This window comes from Rhynchophorus ferrugineus, unplaced genomic scaffold (genome assembly GCF_030347505.1).
Source record: "Rhynchophorus ferrugineus isolate W39M unplaced genomic scaffold, kcgeb_rfMv2 rfM7, whole genome shotgun sequence".
Classification (NCBI taxonomy): domain Eukaryota; kingdom Metazoa; phylum Arthropoda; class Insecta; order Coleoptera; family Curculionidae; genus Rhynchophorus; species Rhynchophorus ferrugineus.
The window spans coordinates 29,245,948-29,268,167 of record NW_027472586.1 but is presented as its reverse complement, the minus strand read 5'-3'; the positions used below and the strand labels follow the sequence as shown (position 1 = coordinate 29,268,167).

The window sequence follows — 22,220 nt, the reverse complement described above, 5'->3', positions numbered from 1 at the left end:
AGTACATAGATAAAGGAAAATAACATCAGCGATCTATGAAATATGAAAATACAGTAACCTTTCTTGCTTTAACCAAACACTTGATATATCTGTCCTATAATTTACATCAATATACCGATTACACACTGTTATTGATTGAGTAACAGGATTTGGATAAAGCCAGCATTTTGATAGAATTACATGTAATATGTGGCGCAGCTTAGTAGCTAAATTTTATGCCAATAATAAATGAAAATTATTAAAAATATCCGACCCAATAAAAGCGAAGTCTATCTAAATTAATCACTATCATTTTAGACATTTAAATATAAAGTTAAATTTAAACAAAAAGTCTAAAAATTAAATCATACAACTAATAGTATACATTTTCTTCAAAATATCGTTTTTGTTGGGATTACAATATTTTTGTATTGTAACATAATATTATAAAATTACCATAGACTTGTTAACTACTTCTTAAATAAAGTTGTATTGGAAAGGTTCCTTAGCCAAACTGGACTGTACAATTCATAAAAAATAATTTTTTTCAAGACCCCCAAAATAGACTTTTGTTTTAGAGGTCTTCATTCGACTCAAAACTCATACCACTCAGCCACTGAGGCTTCGAAACAGGATATAGTCGCAGAGCTTAAACTTGTACACCATGCTAGATGGGGTAGAAGTTCGTGGTTTAATTAATATATAATATACACACTTGTAGAAAACTTGATTCTTCACCAAAGGTAGTCATTTTTGCTTCAAATGAATATAAAATCTTTGCACAAGCTCTGAATAGTATTCATTGGTGGTCGCTTTACGCTTTCCATAAATTAGCCGTTACTCTTCTGTGATTTTAAGGAATATCTCTATCTATTATGTAAAATATAACATCAAAAGTACGTCTACAGATGAAGTCATACACCTAATATTATAATATCTTCTTGTAGGGGTTATAATATTAATTAACATAGAAATATAAATACAAAAATTTATAGATAACAACTTAATATATATATATATATATATATATATATATATATATATATATATATATATATATATATATATTAGAAATTCATAATAAAATTGAAAAAACTGGAATTATATTGAACTTTAATAAATCGCGTGTTATTTCGAACATTCTTTATATATGTTATTAAAGCAATTGGAAATATAAGGTACTAAAACAGAAACGAAACTTTACCGAAACCAACACCGACAAGGACGAAATAAAACATTCCTGTACCTTCGTAAATGCCTGCCAATTTATCCCGCTTCTGTCTCCGTCTTTTGTGGATGCGTGGACGGCCACGCCAAAAACAAAATAAACAAAATGACGTACGAGATGATCGACCTTTCCTCAGAAGGATAACAATGGAATTATTTCGTTGCGCGGCTCATCCCTTATCGAACCCTCTTTCCGATAACGAGCCCGCGTGTTTCATGAATTTTTATTTTGGCTCTCGCAGAAATGGACCTTTTGGTTCGAAAGAGGTCGGCGCTGTCTTGATTAGTATGGTGTCAAGTGACATAATTCAGTAAATGAGTCTGTCTGGTAAGCTCACCAGTTTTACTGTTCGGACCCTTTCTCTTTATTTTTGTTGTTTTAATGCGAGGTAATTAATTGCTTGGTTGAGTTAACATCTGGTCCATGATTGATTTTTAAGAATGCACGGACAAAATGATCACATATTGTGTTTCAATTAATTCCCTCCAATTTCTTGTTAGATACACTACACTATATAAGAATTAACAGGTCAATTGAAAAGTATTCGGCCTGACACATAGATAGCGCTACTAGAATTAAATCCATACGTTTTTTAGTTAGTCCTTTTTTTAGTTTTTTTGTTTGACAGCTGTCGGATTATTAGTTTGTGAATTTTGCGTGAGCATATCGTTGAGTAATGATAGCATTTTGAGTGAAGCAACTTTTGTTATTGCAAAAAAAGGGATAAAAAGGAATTTCGCGTGTTGATAAATTATTGCTTTTTGAAAGGAAAAAATACAGTTGAAGAAAAACTTGGCTTGATGCCGAATTTCCGGAAACTTACCTAGGAAAATCAACCATCAAGGATAGTTATACTAAGTTTAGACGTGGTGAAATGAGCACCGAAGACTATGAACGCAGTGAAGAAAACATGATTTTGAATGACCGTAAATTGAAATTAAATAAAATAGCAGGCACTAAGATATCAACTAAACGTGTACATCATATCATCTACGAATATTTGAGTATAAGAAAGCTCTGTACAAAGTGGGTACCGCGTGAGATCACATTTGACCAAAAGCAACAACGAGTTGATGATTCGGAGCAGTGTTTGAAGATGATCAAGCGTAATAAACCCGAGTTTTTGCATCGATATGTGACAATGGATGAAACATGGCTTCCATTCACTCCGAAGTCAGAAGAGTGGACAGCATTCGATGAACAAGCTCCAAAGCGTGGGAAAGCGCAACAGTCGGCTGGCAATGTTTTGGCGTCTGTATATTAGAATGCGTATGGAATAATTTTCATTAACTACCTTGACAAAGGAAGTACAATCAACAGCGATTATTATATATTGTTATTGGACCGTTTGGAGGACGATATCGCCGAAAAACGGCCGCATTTGAAGAAAAAGAAAGTACTGCTTCATCAAGACAATACACCGTGTCACAAATCAGTAAAGACGACCGTAATAGTCCATGAATTAGACTTCCAATTGCATCATCATCCACCGTATTCTCCAGATCTGGCCCGTAGCGATTATTTTCTGTTCTCATATCTCAAAAGAAAGCTCGCTGGGACGAAATTTTCGTCGAATGAAGAGGTGGTCGCCGAAACTGGGGCCTATTTTGAAGCAAAGGACAAATCGTACTACAAAAATGGTATCGACAAGTTGGAGGGTCGCTATAATCAGTGTATCACACTTGAAGGGAATTATGTTGAATAAAAAAAACGAATTTTGGCAAAAAAATGTGTTTTTTATGGTAGACCGTTATGGTAGTAGATATGTTATCGCAAAAACTGGAAAACAGCTGGACCGATTTGGCTAATTTTAGTTTTTGAATATTTGTGGAAGTCCTAAATATTTTAAATAATTTAGAGGAAAATAATAGAACCATCTATTTTGTTTTCCCACAGGAAGCGTTATTGTCACTGTTATCAATAGTTTCACTGTCACGAAGGATTTTTCCTGTGTGAAAAATTGTTGTGAAATATTTATGGATCCGTTTAGAAATTTATTTTGTGACTAAAAATGTTGAATTCCAAAATAAGTAAATTCCAATAAAACGAAATACTTCCCAATTAAATATTTTAGGCTCTATCATAGAGTAGTTTATAAACTATTAACTTAATACGTATAATTCAAGAATTGTTTTGTAGTCTTCGCTGCTTTTCATAGGAAATTACAGGCTTTTAAAGAAAATATTTTATTAGGAGAGCATTCTGTTGGTTGAGGATTTCATATGCATCACGTGACTAACCTCTGACGTTACATTCTGCGGACTAATTAAATTGGAAATAAATGTAGTTCCTCAAAAAAATTAGTACAAATTTTAGTAGTGATTGTGTATGGTAAAGGACACTTTGTAAAAGTTTTTTTTATTTAATTAATACGTTGTTACTAGTCGTTTCCGTCTAACCTCCAATTTGTCTTTATGATAACTTAAATCTAGGTATATAACTAGGAGGACCCATTGGCCCTAACTCAGCCTCTGGTGAAATGATGTTTATACATGTCACTGTTGAATTTTTTAATATATGCACCTCGCTACACAACACTACACAAGATCAGATGGTTTGATTCTTTTGAGTTTGTGTCCTGTTCTGGTGGTATCCAAAATTTGCAATATTTCAATATTCGTATGAGAATGGAGTCCTTCCTCATGCCCCTTGCAATTCTCTTAATTTCTTGACTGACAGTCCTATAGTATTTGGGTGCACCCACAATACCTCTCAGGATTTTGCTCTGAAAAATTTGTATTTTATTTATGTCACTCATTGCAGAACATCCCCATAATTGAACTATATCCATATAGGTTTCAGCATTTGCTTATATAATATCACTGATAATTGTGATATTCTTTCAATTAGCCAGTACATTATCTTGTATTTCAATTCCAGTTCTTTGCTTTTCTTCTTTATATGTTCCTTCCAGCGAAGTTTTGCATCGAGATTCATTCCGAGATATTTAGCGTTGTTGCTATATGGAATGATAGTGTTATTTAATGTTAGTGGTGCTTGTACGGTCCGTTTATAGGTGAACTGCACATGCACAGATTTACTTTCATTAATTCTTATTTTCCAAGTTTGTGTCCAATTATTTACATTGTCACTTGCCTGTTGCAACTTTCGTGAGTTTTCTTCACTATTGCCTCCGACAGCTAAAATCGCAGTATCATCAGCAGATGTAGCCATCGTAATATTTTCCATTTGTGGTATATCACAAGTGTAGGGTAGATAAAGCATTGGTCCCAGTACACTTCCTTGTGGTACACCTGCTTTAGTTTCTTTTATTGTAGAGTAAGCTTCTTCTTCTTTGATTCTAAACGTTCTGGTTGTAATGTATTTATATACATTATATGAAGTATTAGCGTATACAGTATATGTCAAAATTCGCCTTAAACTGTGTGCATAAATGTGTAACTGGAAACCACGTCTCCGAATTTATGTTTCTGGAGGCTCTGTGACACTATCGCACACCAGAGTCACATTTTCAGCGTAATGAGACTTCCATTGTCTTCCAGAAGGAGGCCTGTCTGCTGTCATACCAACGCAATTTTCGCTGAGTGACAATAGTGGAACGATTATTTTCAATAAATGTTGTCGCTATTTCTGTTCGTTCTTGTGGCGTATATTTATACATAATAAAATTTGGACGTCTACACAACAAAATAGTTAAAGCGAAACAGAGCAAAACATCACATAACCAAGACGAGCGCATTCAAAATAGTAGCAGGGCTTTTGGTCCATTTGTTAGCGTTGGATCGTATGCTATCTGACAGTCATAATATCGTCATTAAACCTAACGAAACACCTGGTAGTGAGCATGTGGGGAGGTTTGTAAGTGATACGAAGATCACCGAGCCATCTAGTAAACAATGTATGTGTTATGAAATTTGTAGGTTTTATGAACATAAATCTTTTAGTCTACTGTAAAATTGTTTTATTTTAACAGTGGTTTTAACAGTATTTTAAAAGTGGCGACTTGAATAGAGTACATAAACGGTACTGCCGGTTTAATCCTATTCTAATGTGATTTCTTAAACTATCTAGTGCCGTATTCGCCGCGCTATGAAGGAACGACCAAAGGCATGTACATACAGCTTATAGTTGTAGTTAGATAATTTGGGAATATCGCCTGTACCTTCGACCGAGTGAGTTTATTTTTGATAGTCTTCTGAATTTCACTGTTTTTATAGAATGGTTTGAAACGCTTTCCCAAATGTTGGAATCTCCAAATTCCAATAGCTTACACCTAAACAACTAAAGTACTTATTACGCCTTTGGTGGCCGTACTCTATGAATCACAAGCATTCGGCAGATATTCATTACTTGCTATAGTTAAGTGCAGTTGGGGCAAGGTGGGGAAAAAGAGGACTGTAGTTGCTGTAAACTAACATAGTCTACTGCAAGTATATTCGAAGGAACCAGATGTTGTGTTTTTGTTAAAACTGATTGATTATTTTAGCTCTAATTGATTTTCGCTCTGTTTCGGGTGTATACACTGATTGATGATATAAAAAACAGACACGGCTCTCAATATGATAGTAGAAACTGCTTGAAACTTGCCATAAAATAAAATAGTATCTTAAAGTGCCGGCTAGGTTTTCCGCAGTGGATTTTGTGACAGGACGATACTGACTGTTGCGATAATCGCGAGTTCGAATCCTGCTAGAGAATGGTCCTAAATGTATATTTATGATTGTCCAAAAGACAAGAGTGTGAAATTCGACAAGGAAAATTAACCCAATCAGGCCAGTAACCAGGCTTAGTAAGACCGAATGTCTTCTGGGATTCGATGCCCTCTAAGTTAGTCGCTCGCTGGTCAGTAGGGTTAATGCCGAGGACTGTGGTTTGGAGCCTAAGTTCAGTCCAGATAAACCCTAATTGGTAAAAAGGAGACCCCAAAATATAGCGAAAAAAGGTATTATAAAATGAAATACAAGTTTCTGTTTTTTAAACCTTTTTATTTTTTAAAAATATGTCATAGGTTGATAAATACGAATGTTTTGTATAAAAATATTTTTAATATATATATATATATATATTGTGATTTTTTATATTCGCTAAAATTAACTTTCTTTAGTGTATCATGTATCACACAGGACACATCTTCTGACAGCTTGTATAGAAAACATCGTGAAAAATCACATCTGCATATCAATCTGTGGAGCATATAGATTAACGTCAACGCTGTCCCCAGAAAAGAAAAATGACGGCGAACAAAGTCTCGAGTAAAAAAAAAACGAAAATTGTTAAAAGGCATTAATTTTTTAGGTTCCTTTGAGTGTTGCCAATTTATGTTAAAATACGACAGAATTAACTAATGCCGAAAACGATTTACCATCGAAAGACAATAATCCAGTAAAAATAATGAATTTATTGATAAATTACTCGAAAAGTTTTAATATATGTTCTTTTTTTGACGATTCACAAGTCACATTTTTTTAGCGATAGTCATCTTTCAGAAATATTAAATATATTGAGGATTTCTGTTCGAATCCAGCGTAAAGTTTCGATAAAATTTCAAATAAATTGTTTACCATTACAGTGGGGACAAATTGAAACCCATTAAATAAACTTATAGGCCAATAATATTTTATAGCGTAAAATATGATCGCGTATCGTGGATATTATACCTGTTTAATATTTATATAGGCGTGATAGTGTTTTTTATATGAATATAAACCAATTATTTGTCTTTTTGCGATTAAAATAAAATAAATTCTAATAAAACACATTTCATAAATCAAAAGCAAAAAGTTTATTTTTGTTTAAAAAAGTCCCGCTACCATTGACGCAATTTCTGCTGAGTGGCAATAATATAATGATTATTTTCAATAAATATTGTCACTGGTGTCAAATTGGTAGCGGGACGTTTGCCCCGATCTATATAATTTGTGCTAGCTCTGGATTGAATACGATGATAAAAATTACGCTACAGTATCGAACAATAATTTACGCTATGGATATCCATTTAATATATAACTCATTTTCTGCTAAATTAATAGAAACTTATTATGTAATATTTTAATATGTCATTTCAAATTTCTGAACTTTTTGTAAAAGGAAAAAAATTGCGTTACAGTAAGATAATTGATATAACTTAATAACTTTAAAAAAAAACAATAAGTCATTTGTTTTTATTGTTCCGGAATACTCTGCAAGCATGTTTCAAATTATTCCATCGTTGACACAGTCTGGTGAATCACAATGGTTCAGAAAAGAAATATAAGACAGGTTATATATCAAGATTTTGCTAATTTAAAGGAATGCTAGGTAAGTTTCTATCGCGACAAAATTTAGTCTCGGTTTTGTTAAACTATAGTTTTCATATGGCTGTTTCAATACCACAGCAATTTTCTTCATAATATCCTAAATATCTTCGGTTAAATTAGTTTTAACTGGTTCTTTGTGCTGGTTCCCTAAATACCGAAAATTTGCCTGTTAATTACGATCTAGTTTGATGTACAACTGAGGAATATATACAAATTCTGGATCTATAAATGGTTAAATGATGATTATATTTTAAAGCAAATGTTTTTCTTCTTCTTGATATATTCGTCCATACGCCCAAATTAACGGTTTAAAAAACAAAAACTTTTAATTTACTTAAATACTATTTTAGTTTAAGTAAAGAAGCGACGGCTTGTTAAACAGCGCTAAAAATGATACTATGGGTTAAAATAAATTCTAACATATACCAAATCCCTATGTCTAGATGTGTCAAACATCAAATCATTCAATTTTAACTGAAACACAAATGCCTCTTTCCTTCCAATACACAGCCTTCGTAGCTAGTGGCGGATGAGGTTGCGTGACATAACATATAGTCCTTCCAATAAAACAGCCAACATAACATTATCAAATATAATATATTTTAACATTGTAGTACTTCTAATGCATATATTCTTAAGAATTTAAACTACAATTAATTAAACAACCGCAATAGTTTATAGTTTAGAGTTTTTTTACATGTATATATTGAACTTGATTTCCACACCATGATGTAAAGTTCTAGGCACGTTTTTGAGTTAACGGTATCCCATGGAGGTTTAAACAATCTAATTAACAATCATATATTCAGGTAACGTATTTTACTTTCATTAGAGAGCATATTTACGATTTTACGTTTAGTTATTGTTTCCTTTATTCCTGTGTTTCCTTACTAAGTTATTTTGATATATCTGAACTTCTGCTGAGTTTCTTCTGTACTACTAATCACTGTATTCTCTCCAATGCATTTGCCATATCTGCAAAACAGTTAGTGTTAATTATCTTCTCATAAATTCTAACATAATGCTCATGAATATTTTAAACAATTACACAAATATCTATGCACATAAATATTTCACGCCGTACAATATTATTTTCTACAGTTATCCTATATTAATAATATACTCATCTTTATTTGTTTTTACCCCTATCACTCCGTTGTGGTGCATACGCCTACAACAACAAGAAATTCATTCAATCTCTTTCACTATCAGAGTTACTGCACAAGTTAATTAATACATTATTTATTTATAATTTAACGAACACTTGTTAGGGATGGCAAAATCTGTCAATTTCTTTTTCTTTCAGTCTGAGTTTATCCAAAGCGAATGTGTTACTGTAGATATTGCTGCTTTCTACAGTGTATCTTTTTTCACGGTTTTTTCTAAAAACATTATACTATGTAAAACACAAACTGTTTCAACTATGAACAGTAATATATCTGCAATGAATATTAAATAATATTATGACTAACAAAACCTAATAAACCATTACTGTAACCATTACCTTTTTTCATCATTTTTGTTATCCATATTTAAATACATTGAAAGAATAAATCTTTCTTAAATTTATATTACGATAGAGAATGTTTTAAAATTTTATTGGCCGTATTCATGGGTTATATTTACACTAACTAAATTCTGTGTTTCCTAACAGTGTATGAAGGGATGAACTTGCACACATTTGACAACAGTGTTGATAGTACCAGCACAAATCGAATATCATAGACCGATTTGCTTACATGCTCGGACGCATCAGACTTTATTATATCTATTTCTAACTGGAGTAATGCTTATTAGTAAAATGAGAAGGAAAAATACACTCCGAGTTTAAAATGGATTTTACGTTTTCCGAATCCTTTTTGTCAGACGCATGCAAAATTCTTGAAAGCAATAGTGATAAGAGGCTTTATATCTAACCTATAAACTATTGTGGTTGTATGTTAACTGTAGTTTTTAGATGTTCTAAATATGATAATTTTAAAATAAATTATATTTGATAACATTTTTGTTCAATTATTTCATTTAGATTAGAATTTTGTTGTATGTCAAAGTCAAACTGAACTAAGAATAAGAATTTAGATGACATATGTAGAGAATAATTTTGAATAGACTAGAATTACAGGCGTTATTAGGAAATATCTTCTATTATTTTGCTTTTTATTAATGGTCAATTATTTTTGGATAGTCTTTATGAATACTTGTCTAAAATTAACTACTATTTAATAAAAATATTGAACTGAATAAAATCAATCCCAAAAACATTTCATATAAGTCGCATCAATTTTTATGACTTTCTTAGTTTCTTAGTTTTTGTTCTGGTAACCATGATTATCGACCTCTACTATATATGAATGTTTCTACTAATACAAGGCATTAGTATTTTTAATTGAAAAGTAAAGATTGGATTGGTTTGTCAACAATGAGGCAAAATGAATATCAAGTTAGCAATAAGTACAAATAAATAGTCAATTATTACTGTTAATTGAAATACAGTAATCAGCAACAAATGTAATCTTTTCCCAACGCAAATGTAATTGACCCGTCTATTATATAATAGTCTAGATATCAATCCTATTAGCTATTAGCTGTTGTAGTAGCATACCAAAAAAGAATGTCCCAGCGAAAGAGATTTTGGGTAAATGACGAAGCGTCTGTGAAAGTTGACACTTTTGAAAGCTACCCAAAAAATAGAATAGCGCTCTTTCTCCGTAAGCTTCTGTGGGAAGAATTAAGATTGTCATAAATACAAGTTTCAACCGTCCATTTTAGTAGGTTCAAAAATTAAAATAAAAACAAAAGCATGACAATTGTTAGGTACGAGGGTGGTTCAAATGATGGAGATAAACGTTGTAGATGGCGCGCATGTATGTTTTGAAGGTCGTGGCTTGAGTATGTGATAGCTGGGTCCCTTACGAACAGTGCGGCATAGTTTTCGTCGCGCGTGCTACGACTATGAGTGAACGTCAAGTACCGATCGCCATAGCGCAACGTATTGTCATTCGTTTTTTTAGTTTGGGAAGGCGTTAAAAAGACGGAAACTTTTCTGCGTTTGCGAAGTTAGTTCGGTAGTGAGTGCCTGAGTAGGCTGACGTATTTAAATGGGCCAAAGTATTCAAGGATGGTCGCGAAACCGTCGAGAATGAGCCGCATTATCGTCGACCGCGAACCAGTATCACACCAGACCACATTCGCCACGTAGAACAACTCATTTTGGAGGACCGTAGGATGAATGTTCGAGACATTTCTGCTGAACTCGGCATCAGTATTAGTAGTGTAGAGTTTATCATCCACGAACAGCTTCAATATCGCAAAATAACGGCGCGATGGGTTTCTGAACTTTTGAACTTCGATCAAAAATTTACGCGGTTGAAAGTTTGTGGCCGCTGGTTGACGCGATACAAGGCGGAAAGGGACGGTTCTTTAACACGAATCTTCACTACAGGCTAGATGTGGGTACACTATTATACTTCCGAAAGCAAGATCTCGTCTAAAGAGTGGAGGGAATGAAGGAGGAAAGGGCACCAGTCAAAGCGAAGACAGCCAGGTCCTCGGGTAAGGTTCCATGTACGGTGTTCTGGGACCGGCGAGGCGTGCTGTACGTCGATTTCCTGCCCACCCAACGTACCACTAAAGCTACATACTACGTTTTTTTTTGTTCTGGCCTAAAAACCAGGCGGTGGAATGCATGACGCGTACCTGGTCGCGGAGACTTGCCTTGGAGTGACAAGTTGGACTGGGTTATGTGGGACTGCCTCTGGGCTTACCAATACACTAAACCGAAACCGCCTCACAGTTGACCCCTGTGGATCACTACTGCTACTGCATTAAATTTGGGGATATGGCACCCGCTGATCGGTCAGCCGTTATTGGGTACGAGGGCCCGGCGATTCTATTGATTCGCGAACCTGAGTTAACACACAACTGGGTACTGTTGTATGGGGGCAAAAGTTATGACTGTAGCGACGGATGAGGTCGTTTCAGCCTGGAAAAGGGAGAGCTACATACTACTCTAACCCTCTGAAAACACACGTGAAACACGTTTATCGCTCGAAACGGAGGAACATTCCAGCACGAAGTGCGATTCTTCTCCGGGATAACGTGCGCCGTCATACCACGCGTCCCACGCTCGGTAGAATATAGGAATTAGGGTGGGAGATACTGGAACACCCCCCCCTACAGTCCGGATTTATTACCCTGTGACTACCACATGTTTAGACTACTGAAAGAAGCCGTCGGAGGTCAAAGTTTCAACACCGACGATGAGATAGAGGAGCTTGTACGCACATGGCTGTCCGAGTTGCCCAAGGAATTCTTCGATACCGACATTAAAAAACTGCCGGAAAGATGGACAAAATGCGTAACTAGTGAGGGGAAATACCTAAAAAAACTGTAAATGTTTGCACATTTTTTCAATAGCAAATAAACCTGTCAGAGTATTTGTCTCGATCATATTTGAACCACACTCGTATAATAACATAATAATAGTAGATCACGAGTGACATACCATTGTCAAAATTATCGAGTTTAATAATCTGGATCATAGTTAATATTCATGATATTATTCTTAAAATATTAAATAATTGATACCACCAATATATATATATATATATATATATATATATATATATATATACGTTCTAAGGAGACACATGTAGCTTTGAACAAACGACTGTGTATAATCAAGTTACATCCATTTTGTTAATGCATTATTCAATGTCAAACGTTTGGATGCAGTTTAAATTTAGTTTCTCCAGCCATAATTTGATATACTACGAAGTGTATGCACTATATAGCCTGCCCTTGACTAATAACTATGTTATACCTAGTTTCGATAGCTACAGTTCAAGGTTCGAGCTCATAGAGTAGCTAAAATGGAACACTTTAAACTTACTGAGTGCCATTCTAATAATAACTAAACATAGATAAGATGGTTATTTGATTATCTTCATAATCTACGTAATTAACGCTGTTCTAATTCTATTTTTTGAACGGTTTGTTGTTAATTGTGACAAGTTATTCAGTTAATGTTTAGTTCAATAGAGTCTAATTCAAATTTAAATTATACAGCGTTACTAAACATCTACAGCTTGAATTATGTTTTAACATTCCTCATACTATTTGGAGAGAAAACCATTTTTTATAGGATGATTTGTTTGAAAGTCTAAATATCAAAACAAAAACATCACTTTGCTGGGTATTATTTCTCTTCTCCTATGGTTCCAGGGTAAGTTTGTTTCTGATTGTCAAGAAACAAGAGTATAATATCCGACATAGAAAATCATACCAGTAACACCAGTAACCAGGCTGAAGGATCTTTACACATTTATAGGTGATAGGGTAGATAACATAGTGCAACTTGAGTGGGACTTGCTGGAAAAGGAAATCAATCTTTGGCATGGGCCATTTTAATGGAAAAAGTACTTCTTTTCACCTGATACCTCTTTAGGGAATAGATGTTTTCAAGTAAAATTAACAGGCTACTGATTGGTCACTGCCAATTCACCCATTCCGTCCTCATGAATTGGACAGCGAGACCTCTGTGTCCCAATTATGAACCAAAGTGTCCGAGTCTCCCCTATTTTGGCGAAATTCAGAAATTTATTAAATGTTAGAAAAATACATGACTTACCTGATTCATTGAGGGTTGTGCTGTTGCCTCAAAACATGACCAAATTGTTTCTTTCCCTCAAATATATTGCTCTGTATTTTAAAGTTTAATGCTAACCTGTACATAGCCTTATTTTAGGATGCCTTTTTTGTTTATTATTGTTTATTGTGTACGTTTGGTTGTTGATCTATTTAATCGTTTTTTTAAATGTAAACATTATAACGGTTCATTGGACTATTGTTTAGGAATAACATTAATGTCGTTAATAATTCTTGATCCGTGTTGATGGTTTCTATAAATGCTAATGCATTGGGGAGAGTCTAAACCAATCATATCAATAAATCAGTAACCAGCCTGGATAAGAACGGATGCCTTCAGGGATGATTGTTCTCTAAGTTGGTTACTTATCAATCGGTATGGGTAATTAAATTCAACTACCACTTGAATCAGTCTCTGCAAAACACATTTAATGGTATAAAGCTGATTTCAAAAGAGACATATGTTCAAATCATTTGTTTTAGAGCTATAGAAGATTAATTCAATATGCGTTTGTATAGCAATAGGTATTTTAAGAACTTCCGTGACGAGTATTTATAATAAATGGACTCTAGGTAAGTTTCGTCGTTAAAACTAAAAGACGAGTACGAAGGAAGTTGTATTACGATCGCAAGAACAGAGACAAAATCGAGATATATCTGTAAAAATAAAAATTTACCGATACGTTTACTTTTTTTTAAATTAATCTCCTAAAACATCAACAATCTGCCCGTGAGGAATAAGTATTATTATATGGGATGATTCAGTTATGTAATATAACCATCCTGACATGTAGAAGTTCACTTCAGTAAGTGATCTACTGTACAACTTATAATCTCAATTTTATTCTAGATACTATTCTAACTTATTTTAAAGTCTATCCTAACTTATTACAAAAACTATTCTAGAGATTATTAAATCTCACTTTATGTGTCTATTAATCAGTTATGGTAGTTTGCGTTTGAGCCTAGGCACCGCACTATCACCACGCACATTTAACTGATTGACGAGTGCATTGGGATGCACTAATAATCTTTCAGTGTACTTCGCACTAACACTCTGAATCACACTCGCTATGGGTTCTATGGGGATATCGTGCTGAATCAGTTTATTGGACACGTAATATTGTGCATCGACGATGATTCGCATTTTTCGTTTACCTACGAAGACCTTTAGGAACGATGGAATACTTGATTTCAGACGGAATGTGCAGTAATACCTCACAGGACTAGGGCGAAGGAGAGGAGAGGCTTTACTGCCGCCGTTGCTGAGGGTACAGCTTACCACTTGTAACTATCGTAATCGTATTAAAGCAGTCACCGTTCGACAGAGTCATCGTAGTTAATTTAATTTATGCTCAGACTGGTAAACTCTCACTACAAATGGTCTAATCCATCTAACTAGCATTTTACTTAGCTTTTTATAACTTAATATAATAAAATACATAATTAAAATTGTAATCATACTTTCTCCATTTTTATCTATTTACCAAAAAGCTTCTGGCTTTAACTTTTACAGGAAGAATCTTAACAGAGCTCTCAGAAGAGTGCATCAAGTTAATAATGCTTATATTTAATGCCATATTAAGATTTAATTATTTTTGTGGAACTTGGAAAGTGGCTCAAATTATTATGATTCTTAAACCAGGGAGAAAATCAGAAGTCTCTTATCGTCCTCTAATCCTGTTACCTGTAATCTCTAAAGTTTTTCAAAAGCTATACATTAAGGGATTCAAAATAATCACAGAAGAGAGAAATATTATTCCAGACCATCAATTTGGCTTCCCTTAATAAACACGAAACAACAGAACAAATACACAGACTAGTCAACCAAAATAACAAAAACTTAAATGATAAAAAATATTTATTCGCTGCATTTCTCGATATATCTCAAGCTTTCGATAAGGTGTGGCACACTGGACTGCAGTGAAAAGGCTTTTGCCCACACGGTCATTCAACTACTTAAATCGCATCTCACAGACAGGCATTTTATTTTACACAGGATGAGGAATACACTGATCTAGATCCACTATATTCAGGATTCCGGAAGGCAGTGTCCTTGGTCCATTGCTATATCTATGGTATACAGCTGACCTACCGACCTCAAGAAACACTACTGTTGCAACATATGCTCACAACACGACGATCCAATATCAGCTACAAGAAACATGTCACTTCATCTTAACAAAGACGAATTGTTGTTGAAAATATGACGTATCAAAGCCAATTAGCTAAAATCTACCCATGTGACATTCACCCTTTGTAGAAGAACTTGCTGCCACAGTAACTCCAGCAAGTAGGGGATGTTAAATATCTGTTAGAGTATTTTAATCTACATTTAATATGGAAAAAACATATAATGACAAAACGGAAAGAGCTTGGTCTTAAACTAAACCATACATATTGGCTGATAGGGCGTCAATTATCCTTAGATAACAAGATTTTGTTGTATAAATCAATATTTAGGCCCATTTGGACCTATGGTATTGAACTGTAGGGTACTACTAGTAAATCTAACATAGCTCTCCTTCAGATGTTCCGGAATAAAATGTTGGAAGTCATCATCAATGTCCAATATTACGGCTTCAATAAACTAATTCAGCGCGATATCCCATTAGAGCCTATAACGAGGGTGATCCAAAGTGTTAATGCAAAGTATTGTAAAAGACTGTTAGTGAATCCTAATGCACGCGCCAAATAGTTAAATATACGATGGCAGTGAGGTGCCTAGGCTCAAACGCAAACTTTTATATGAACTGATTGATACTAATATATAAATTGACAAATTGAGCGAGATATAATAGTCTCTAGAATATGTTTTAGATTATAAGTTTGTACAGCAGATCACTTACTGAAGCGATCTTCTACATGTCAGTATAGTTATATTGTATGAAAGATTGTTGAAGTTCTAAGGGATTAATTAAAAAAATTAATCAGTATTATATAATTTATTCAGTATTAGTTTTCAGTAGCTTAAAACAGTGTAATACACAAATCGTTTAACGATATTTCTTAAAATGAGAAACTCACAATTTTCTTGGTTATTTCTTACCTGCCATTCTCAGAAAAACATCAATATTGACAGGATTATTAATGTTGATGAAAAAGGAAGAAATTACTATTCTTAAAAAATTCGTCTTCATTATGTCATGTGGTACGGGACCCGTGACTTTTGTCTGATTTACCTCGTAATGTCGGGCGTCCCGTTAAGCGAACGTACGAAACAGGGAAAAACGAGAAAAAAACAAACTAAACAATAATTCAAACTGACAGCTACTGATGTACGATCGCGGGAATGTAAAACGGAAATAGCAGTAGAGTTTTTTTTTACAGCGGGAGGGATATTTAATGGGTATTGATAAATCCGATCATTGTTAATAAATTGATTGGTGTTCTAACTCGTTCAAGATAATAGTGTTAATTAATATTTTTTGCGGACCTTCCCTATTTGCCTTTATCAATTAGTTTAATTGTAAATGTTGTACGGGTTTTCACTAGAAGATTATTAAAAGATTATCAGTTCTAATAACACAGTGACAGAGAATTAGTTCTTTACATTATATTCTTGTATGAACTCTAATAATATTTAACCATATTTTTCATCATTTTTGCTACATTTTTCATTACCATGTCGAAAAGATTATGTTAGTTTGACCGCTATGCAAACGCTGATCTACTTTCGCACTTTTTCAGTATTTTGAAATAGTGTGTCATGTTGTATGGATCTGAATAAGTGGTAATCAGAAGAAACTATATCTTATGAGTATTTGAGCGGCACCAGTGTATCCTTTACAATACTTCTCCTCTCGTGTAAGATTATGACTGCATATCTTACTGGCTGGCTATTGCTTTTACATCACGTAACAACTACAATCTTGGTGACCCCATCATATCAAGACTTGAGGACAATTAATGTAGAACTGTTTCACCGCCAACCATAATATAACATAGAAAACTCTCCTTTTTTGTCAGTAACGACGCCACAATGTTGAAACCACAATGTTAATTCATATGGTAGCTATTTTTCTTCTATTATAATCGACTTCGAAAAGGAGGTGGTTCTATGTTCGGCTGTATATATATTTTTTAATGTATATTCGCCGAAATAATTTATTTTGGGGAAGGGAGGGAAATCGAGGGAAACCCTCTAATTTCAAAGGGACGTAGAAAGTTTTCACATATTTTTTATCTAAAATAATCAGATATTTCTGTATAATATTATTGCGTTGCTGATGTGAAGGAAAATTGGAAGTCGTTCAGTGCAAAAACCATTCAGTTTATTTTTTAAGCACTAAGTATATAAGACCTCGTAGAAACATTGTTGGAAACTACTTCTACGGTGTAATGGTTAAAGCGATTAGCTCCCAAACGGAGGTCGCAGGTTCGATTCCCGCTTGCTACAATTGCCTTTTGTTGTTGCTTAGTTAGAACATTTGTCCAATCACCTAGGCTAGGTAGCGGATCTCGGAGCCTAAAGCGCTCCTTATATTAAATCATTGTTTCTTTATTTCTATTTTTCCTCCTACCTATTGTAATAATTAAATAAAATAACTGAGTAATTTATTTAGTAAATATCTATTCTGATATTTTATTATGTGCATATTTTATTTTAAAATTTATTTTTTGGGTTAAAAATCTAAGTTTGTTTATTTTTTAATTTTCAGTGAGTCCCTTAATCATTTATTGAAGTCGGTTAATTTTTTTTTTAAATAATATTTTGGTCATTTTCCATAGTTTGTTAAACTTTGAAAACATGTTCATTAACTGAAAAACGGTCTATGAAAGTTTGAGCTGTGTTCGTTCAATAAGTCTTCTGGACGTTCTTTGTGAATGATATCAAATCTACCGCTTTTATATTGTAGAAAATCCGTGATTAGCATTTAAATGGATTGGATAAATCCACAATACTAATTGGAAAATTATTATTCTATGTAAATAAAAGTGAGATCCACCGAATTTTTAGTTAGGTTAGTTTGCTTAATAGTTAATTGCACCGATTAATATACATGCAAGCACCTATTATGATATTATATAATATTTCAAACTCTCTTTTTTATAAATTATGATCTGGTTTGGAAATACTATTTAAATTAGTTTTAATATTACAATACCGGTAATATACGGTACTAAGTCTATTGACGGGTAAGTAATTTAGACAAAAGAAGACATTAAGTCTTTCCCTGTTTGTTCATTGGCGTGACTGGGATAATTATTTCTTGTCCGCTTTCAATTTAAATATGAATGAAAACCCTGGGAGTTAACTTAAACATTCAGTTTAAATATATTTAATATCTCATGGTGTATAGTGAGTTTCAGAAATAATTTTTTTTTATCTTTCTGTTTTCTGTTGCACACATGCAAGGAAGGTCTGCACCTTTAGGTCATATAAAGTTCGGGTCGATGTTAATAATGATGAGTATTTTACAAAGACAGGACATATCTTAGTTCATTATCATTGAAATCATCGATGAAAGATGAATGAAATGTAAATTTCAGAGGGTTTTGTGAACACATTTTGGTCATATCAGAACATCCAAAACCAGTTTTTATTGCACTTTTCAAAAATATGAAAATTTTTAAAAGGAAAAGCGCACTTCACCAGTTGGAATAATATGGAATCATATTTGTACATTAACGGGCATGACAATTAGCAAAATTTTAGACTTTGGCCTAAAACAAATCACTTAGAGCTGCATCCGACCCCATTACACTCCCTCAAGGTTCTCGCTTGAGCCTCATATCAAGTCGGGAATTATTAACCATTACTTTATTGAGGATTATCAGTGATTCGTTGTTACTATATGAAAAGAACTTATTTGGAATGTGCAATGCATAGTAGAAGCATATTTTTCAAACTCATTAGTTTTTGATATGACATCGAATGTCCATTCAAGAGTCCAGATCAAACCAGGGCAAGAATCAATGACAGAATCTGAATTTCCGCGCAATATTGTGTTCAGTGAAAATTTGAATTCAAATTTGAACTTACATGAAAACTCTGCAATTAGAATTGTTTAATTCTGTATATTTCAAGAGAATTTGCTGCCCAAACTCAGATAATCTTTAGTAGAAACTTCCTTTTGTATTGTTTTTAAAGTGCTGATCTTTATAAAAATTGCAATCATCATTCTGGCCGATAAGGATGAGGACTTAAAAAGTGAAGGAAATAACGTGTATATAAGTTATATAAGTAATAACATAGAAATGTACTGACCATTGTGCAGAACGAAAAGGTTTACTTACAAGTTATACAATGAGTTCGAGTTGCTACATGATCTGAATATTGCAAAAGGTAAACTGAGTTGTGCTGATTAATTTACCGTCTTTACAGATATATGGAATATTTTAAGGCATTATTTAGTTTATATTGTTCATAATAGCAATTACCATTAATAAGCCTTGAAGCTTATGAAAACTTTGCTTATCTGACTTTGCGTTTTATTTTACAGGAAAATAGTCCTCTGGAAGTCCATCTTGCACCAACGGCCCGGGAGTTCGTACAGGCTCTGCGTGGTTTGTTACTTCAAGCTCATTGGCACACCTTCACCATTTTGGCTGATCCGGTTTCGGCCACGGCTCTACGAAGCCCGGAGTTGTGGCAGGTTCTGCAGGCAGTTCCTCTTCATCCAACGTTGGTCGCTTTGCCCAATCCACTACGGGCCCAAAGTTTATTTAGGTAAAGTATATTTTCCGTACAATTTAGCGTACTGACTCGCATGTATAAAACAATTTTATCAGTTTAAAGCCTGCAAGTTTCTTTCATAATGGTGTTGTTAACATAATAGCTAATATTTCCAATACCAACTTAGTTATGTATTTTTTATATAAATTAGTATGATATATTAATGAATCCTTGCTATATGAAATTAATAAATATTATACATAATATTAGGTGATTAGATATAACGATTTTTTAAATAATAAACATATCACTTTAATATAAATATGACCGAAGCTTTTTATCAATTCATTCGTAACAGGTCAATTGAAAATTCTCCGGCCTGTCACATAGATGGCGCTACTAGAAAGAAATGCATATATTTTTTTTAGTTAGCCCTCAAAACGGACACTACTCCAGGAAAGTCAACCATCAAGGATTTATATGTTAAGTTTAGACTTGGTGAAATAAGCACCGAAGACGGTGAACGCAGTGGACGCCCAAAAGAGGTTGTTACCGAATAAAACATTTAAAAAATCCACAAAATGATTTTGAATGACCGCAAAGTGAAACTGAATGAAACAGCACACACTGTGCATCATGTTATACACGTAAATTTGGGCATGGCAAAGCTCTGTACAAAGTGGGTGCCGCGCGAGCTCACTTTTGACCAAAAACAACGACGAGTTGATGATTTGGAGCAATGTTTAAAAATGAGCAAGTGTAATAAAGCCGAGTTTTTGTCTCGATATGTGACAATGGATGAAACAGGGCCCCACCATTTTACTCCGAAGTCCAATCGACAGTCATCTGAGTGGACTGCACATGATGAACCCGCTCCAAAGCGTGGGAAAACGCACCAGTCGGCTGGCAAGGTTATGGCGTCTGTATTTTGGTATGCGCATGGAATAATTTTCATTGACTACACTGAAAAAGGAAGAACTATCAACAGCGACTATAACATAGGGTTGTTGGACCGTTTGATGTACGAGATCGCCGAAAAACGGCCGCATTTGAAGAGAAAGAAAGTACTGGTTCACCCAGACAATGCACCGTGTCACATGTCACTGAAAATGATGGCAAAAATCCATGAATTGGGCTTCGAATTGTTTCCTCATCCACCGTATTCTCCAGATCTGCCACCCAGGGACTATTTCCTGTTCTCAGATCTCAAAAAAAAACTCACTGGGAAGAAATTTTCATTGAATGTGATCGCCGAAACTGAGGCCTATTTTGAAGCAAAGTGCAAATCGTACTACAAAAATGGTATCGAAAAGTTGGAGGGTCGCTATAATCAGTGTATCACCCTTGAAGGGAATTATGTTATTTGTTTTCCACTTGCATCAATATCTGTGTTCTTTAGGATACTGATACAGGCTTACAGATTACCACCAATTCCAACTGTCTTTCTTTTCTTTTGAACGAGAAAATGTTCGGTTTCCTGTCCGCCTTGTCGATAAAATAAATCACAATTGTAAGTTTGGGGAACATATCTTGAATTGTGTTGTTTTTTACATGAGTACTCGTATTATGTGTGCTCGAGAGCCTGCAAAACTTGGATGCTATTTCTTTTCTCTCCGGAAGAAATAATCCCCAGTTTCATTTTCTTCGTTAATACAGCCGTGCGAAACAGGTGTTGGCTGCTAGTAATATATTAATAAAAATAATTTTGCGTCGAAACGCAATATTGAAAATAAATAGTGTAGTATAAGCCCTCAATTATACATACATTTATATAGTTTTACAAGCTCTATCAAGCACGTATTCCTAAACTTCCGAAATTAAATAAGAAACCACGGAAAACATAGCAGGGTGTTCGGAAAACACCACCGCAACATCCCTGTTTACAACACCAATGCAAATATGATATGGAAACTTTCAAACAGCATTTTGTGTCTCGTCCAAACTTAAAACTTATTAAGCGAAGTGTTTTTACGACGTTTTACTTTTATCTTGCCGGTTGTTTTATTACTGTTCTTTTGTGTGCTTCTATAAAACGCGCTTCTCTTTCCCGGAGCCACGGTCCCACAGCAACTTAATCCAGTTTTATTTTCTTTAATTCATATTTACGAGGTCGCGTTTGTTTCGTGTTATTTATTCTTTTTCTTTCTCGATGGATAACTAGATCGGATCACTTTAATGCTGCTGTTATAGGACGTGGTTTATAATCCGCGTGGATTACAAAACGTATTAAGGGAGTTTTTTTATTATTTTACTCGATATTTTACTTTGTAATTATTTTAAAAGGGCGATGATCGATGACGTCCAGTTTATATGCACTGACTGTATAATAATTCCTGTTATACATAGATGGTATATCAGTGCAGGTCACATATTCCATGTCCTGTTTACCTGTCTTGCGTCCTCCATAAGCATTCCCACTAGCTTGCTTCCTTTCTACGTATTCCTCTTATTCCTCTGATTCTTTTATTGATGTCCTTGATTATTTCCATTT

At 34.1% G+C, this 22,220-nt stretch overlaps 1 protein-coding gene across 2 annotated transcripts in view; it reads left to right on the top strand.

Moving 5' to 3' along the window:
• Window positions 1-22,220, top strand: part of LOC143199482 (uncharacterized) — a 270,931-nt gene that overhangs the window by 103,092 nt on the left and 145,619 nt on the right. For both annotated transcript variants that reach the window (XM_076409316.1, XM_076409315.1), the window contains exon 3: window positions 19,557-19,783. In XM_076409316.1, the coding sequence (XP_076265431.1) occupies window positions 19,557-19,783 (227 nt within the window). The remainder of the gene's footprint in view (window positions 1-19,556; window positions 19,784-22,220) is intronic.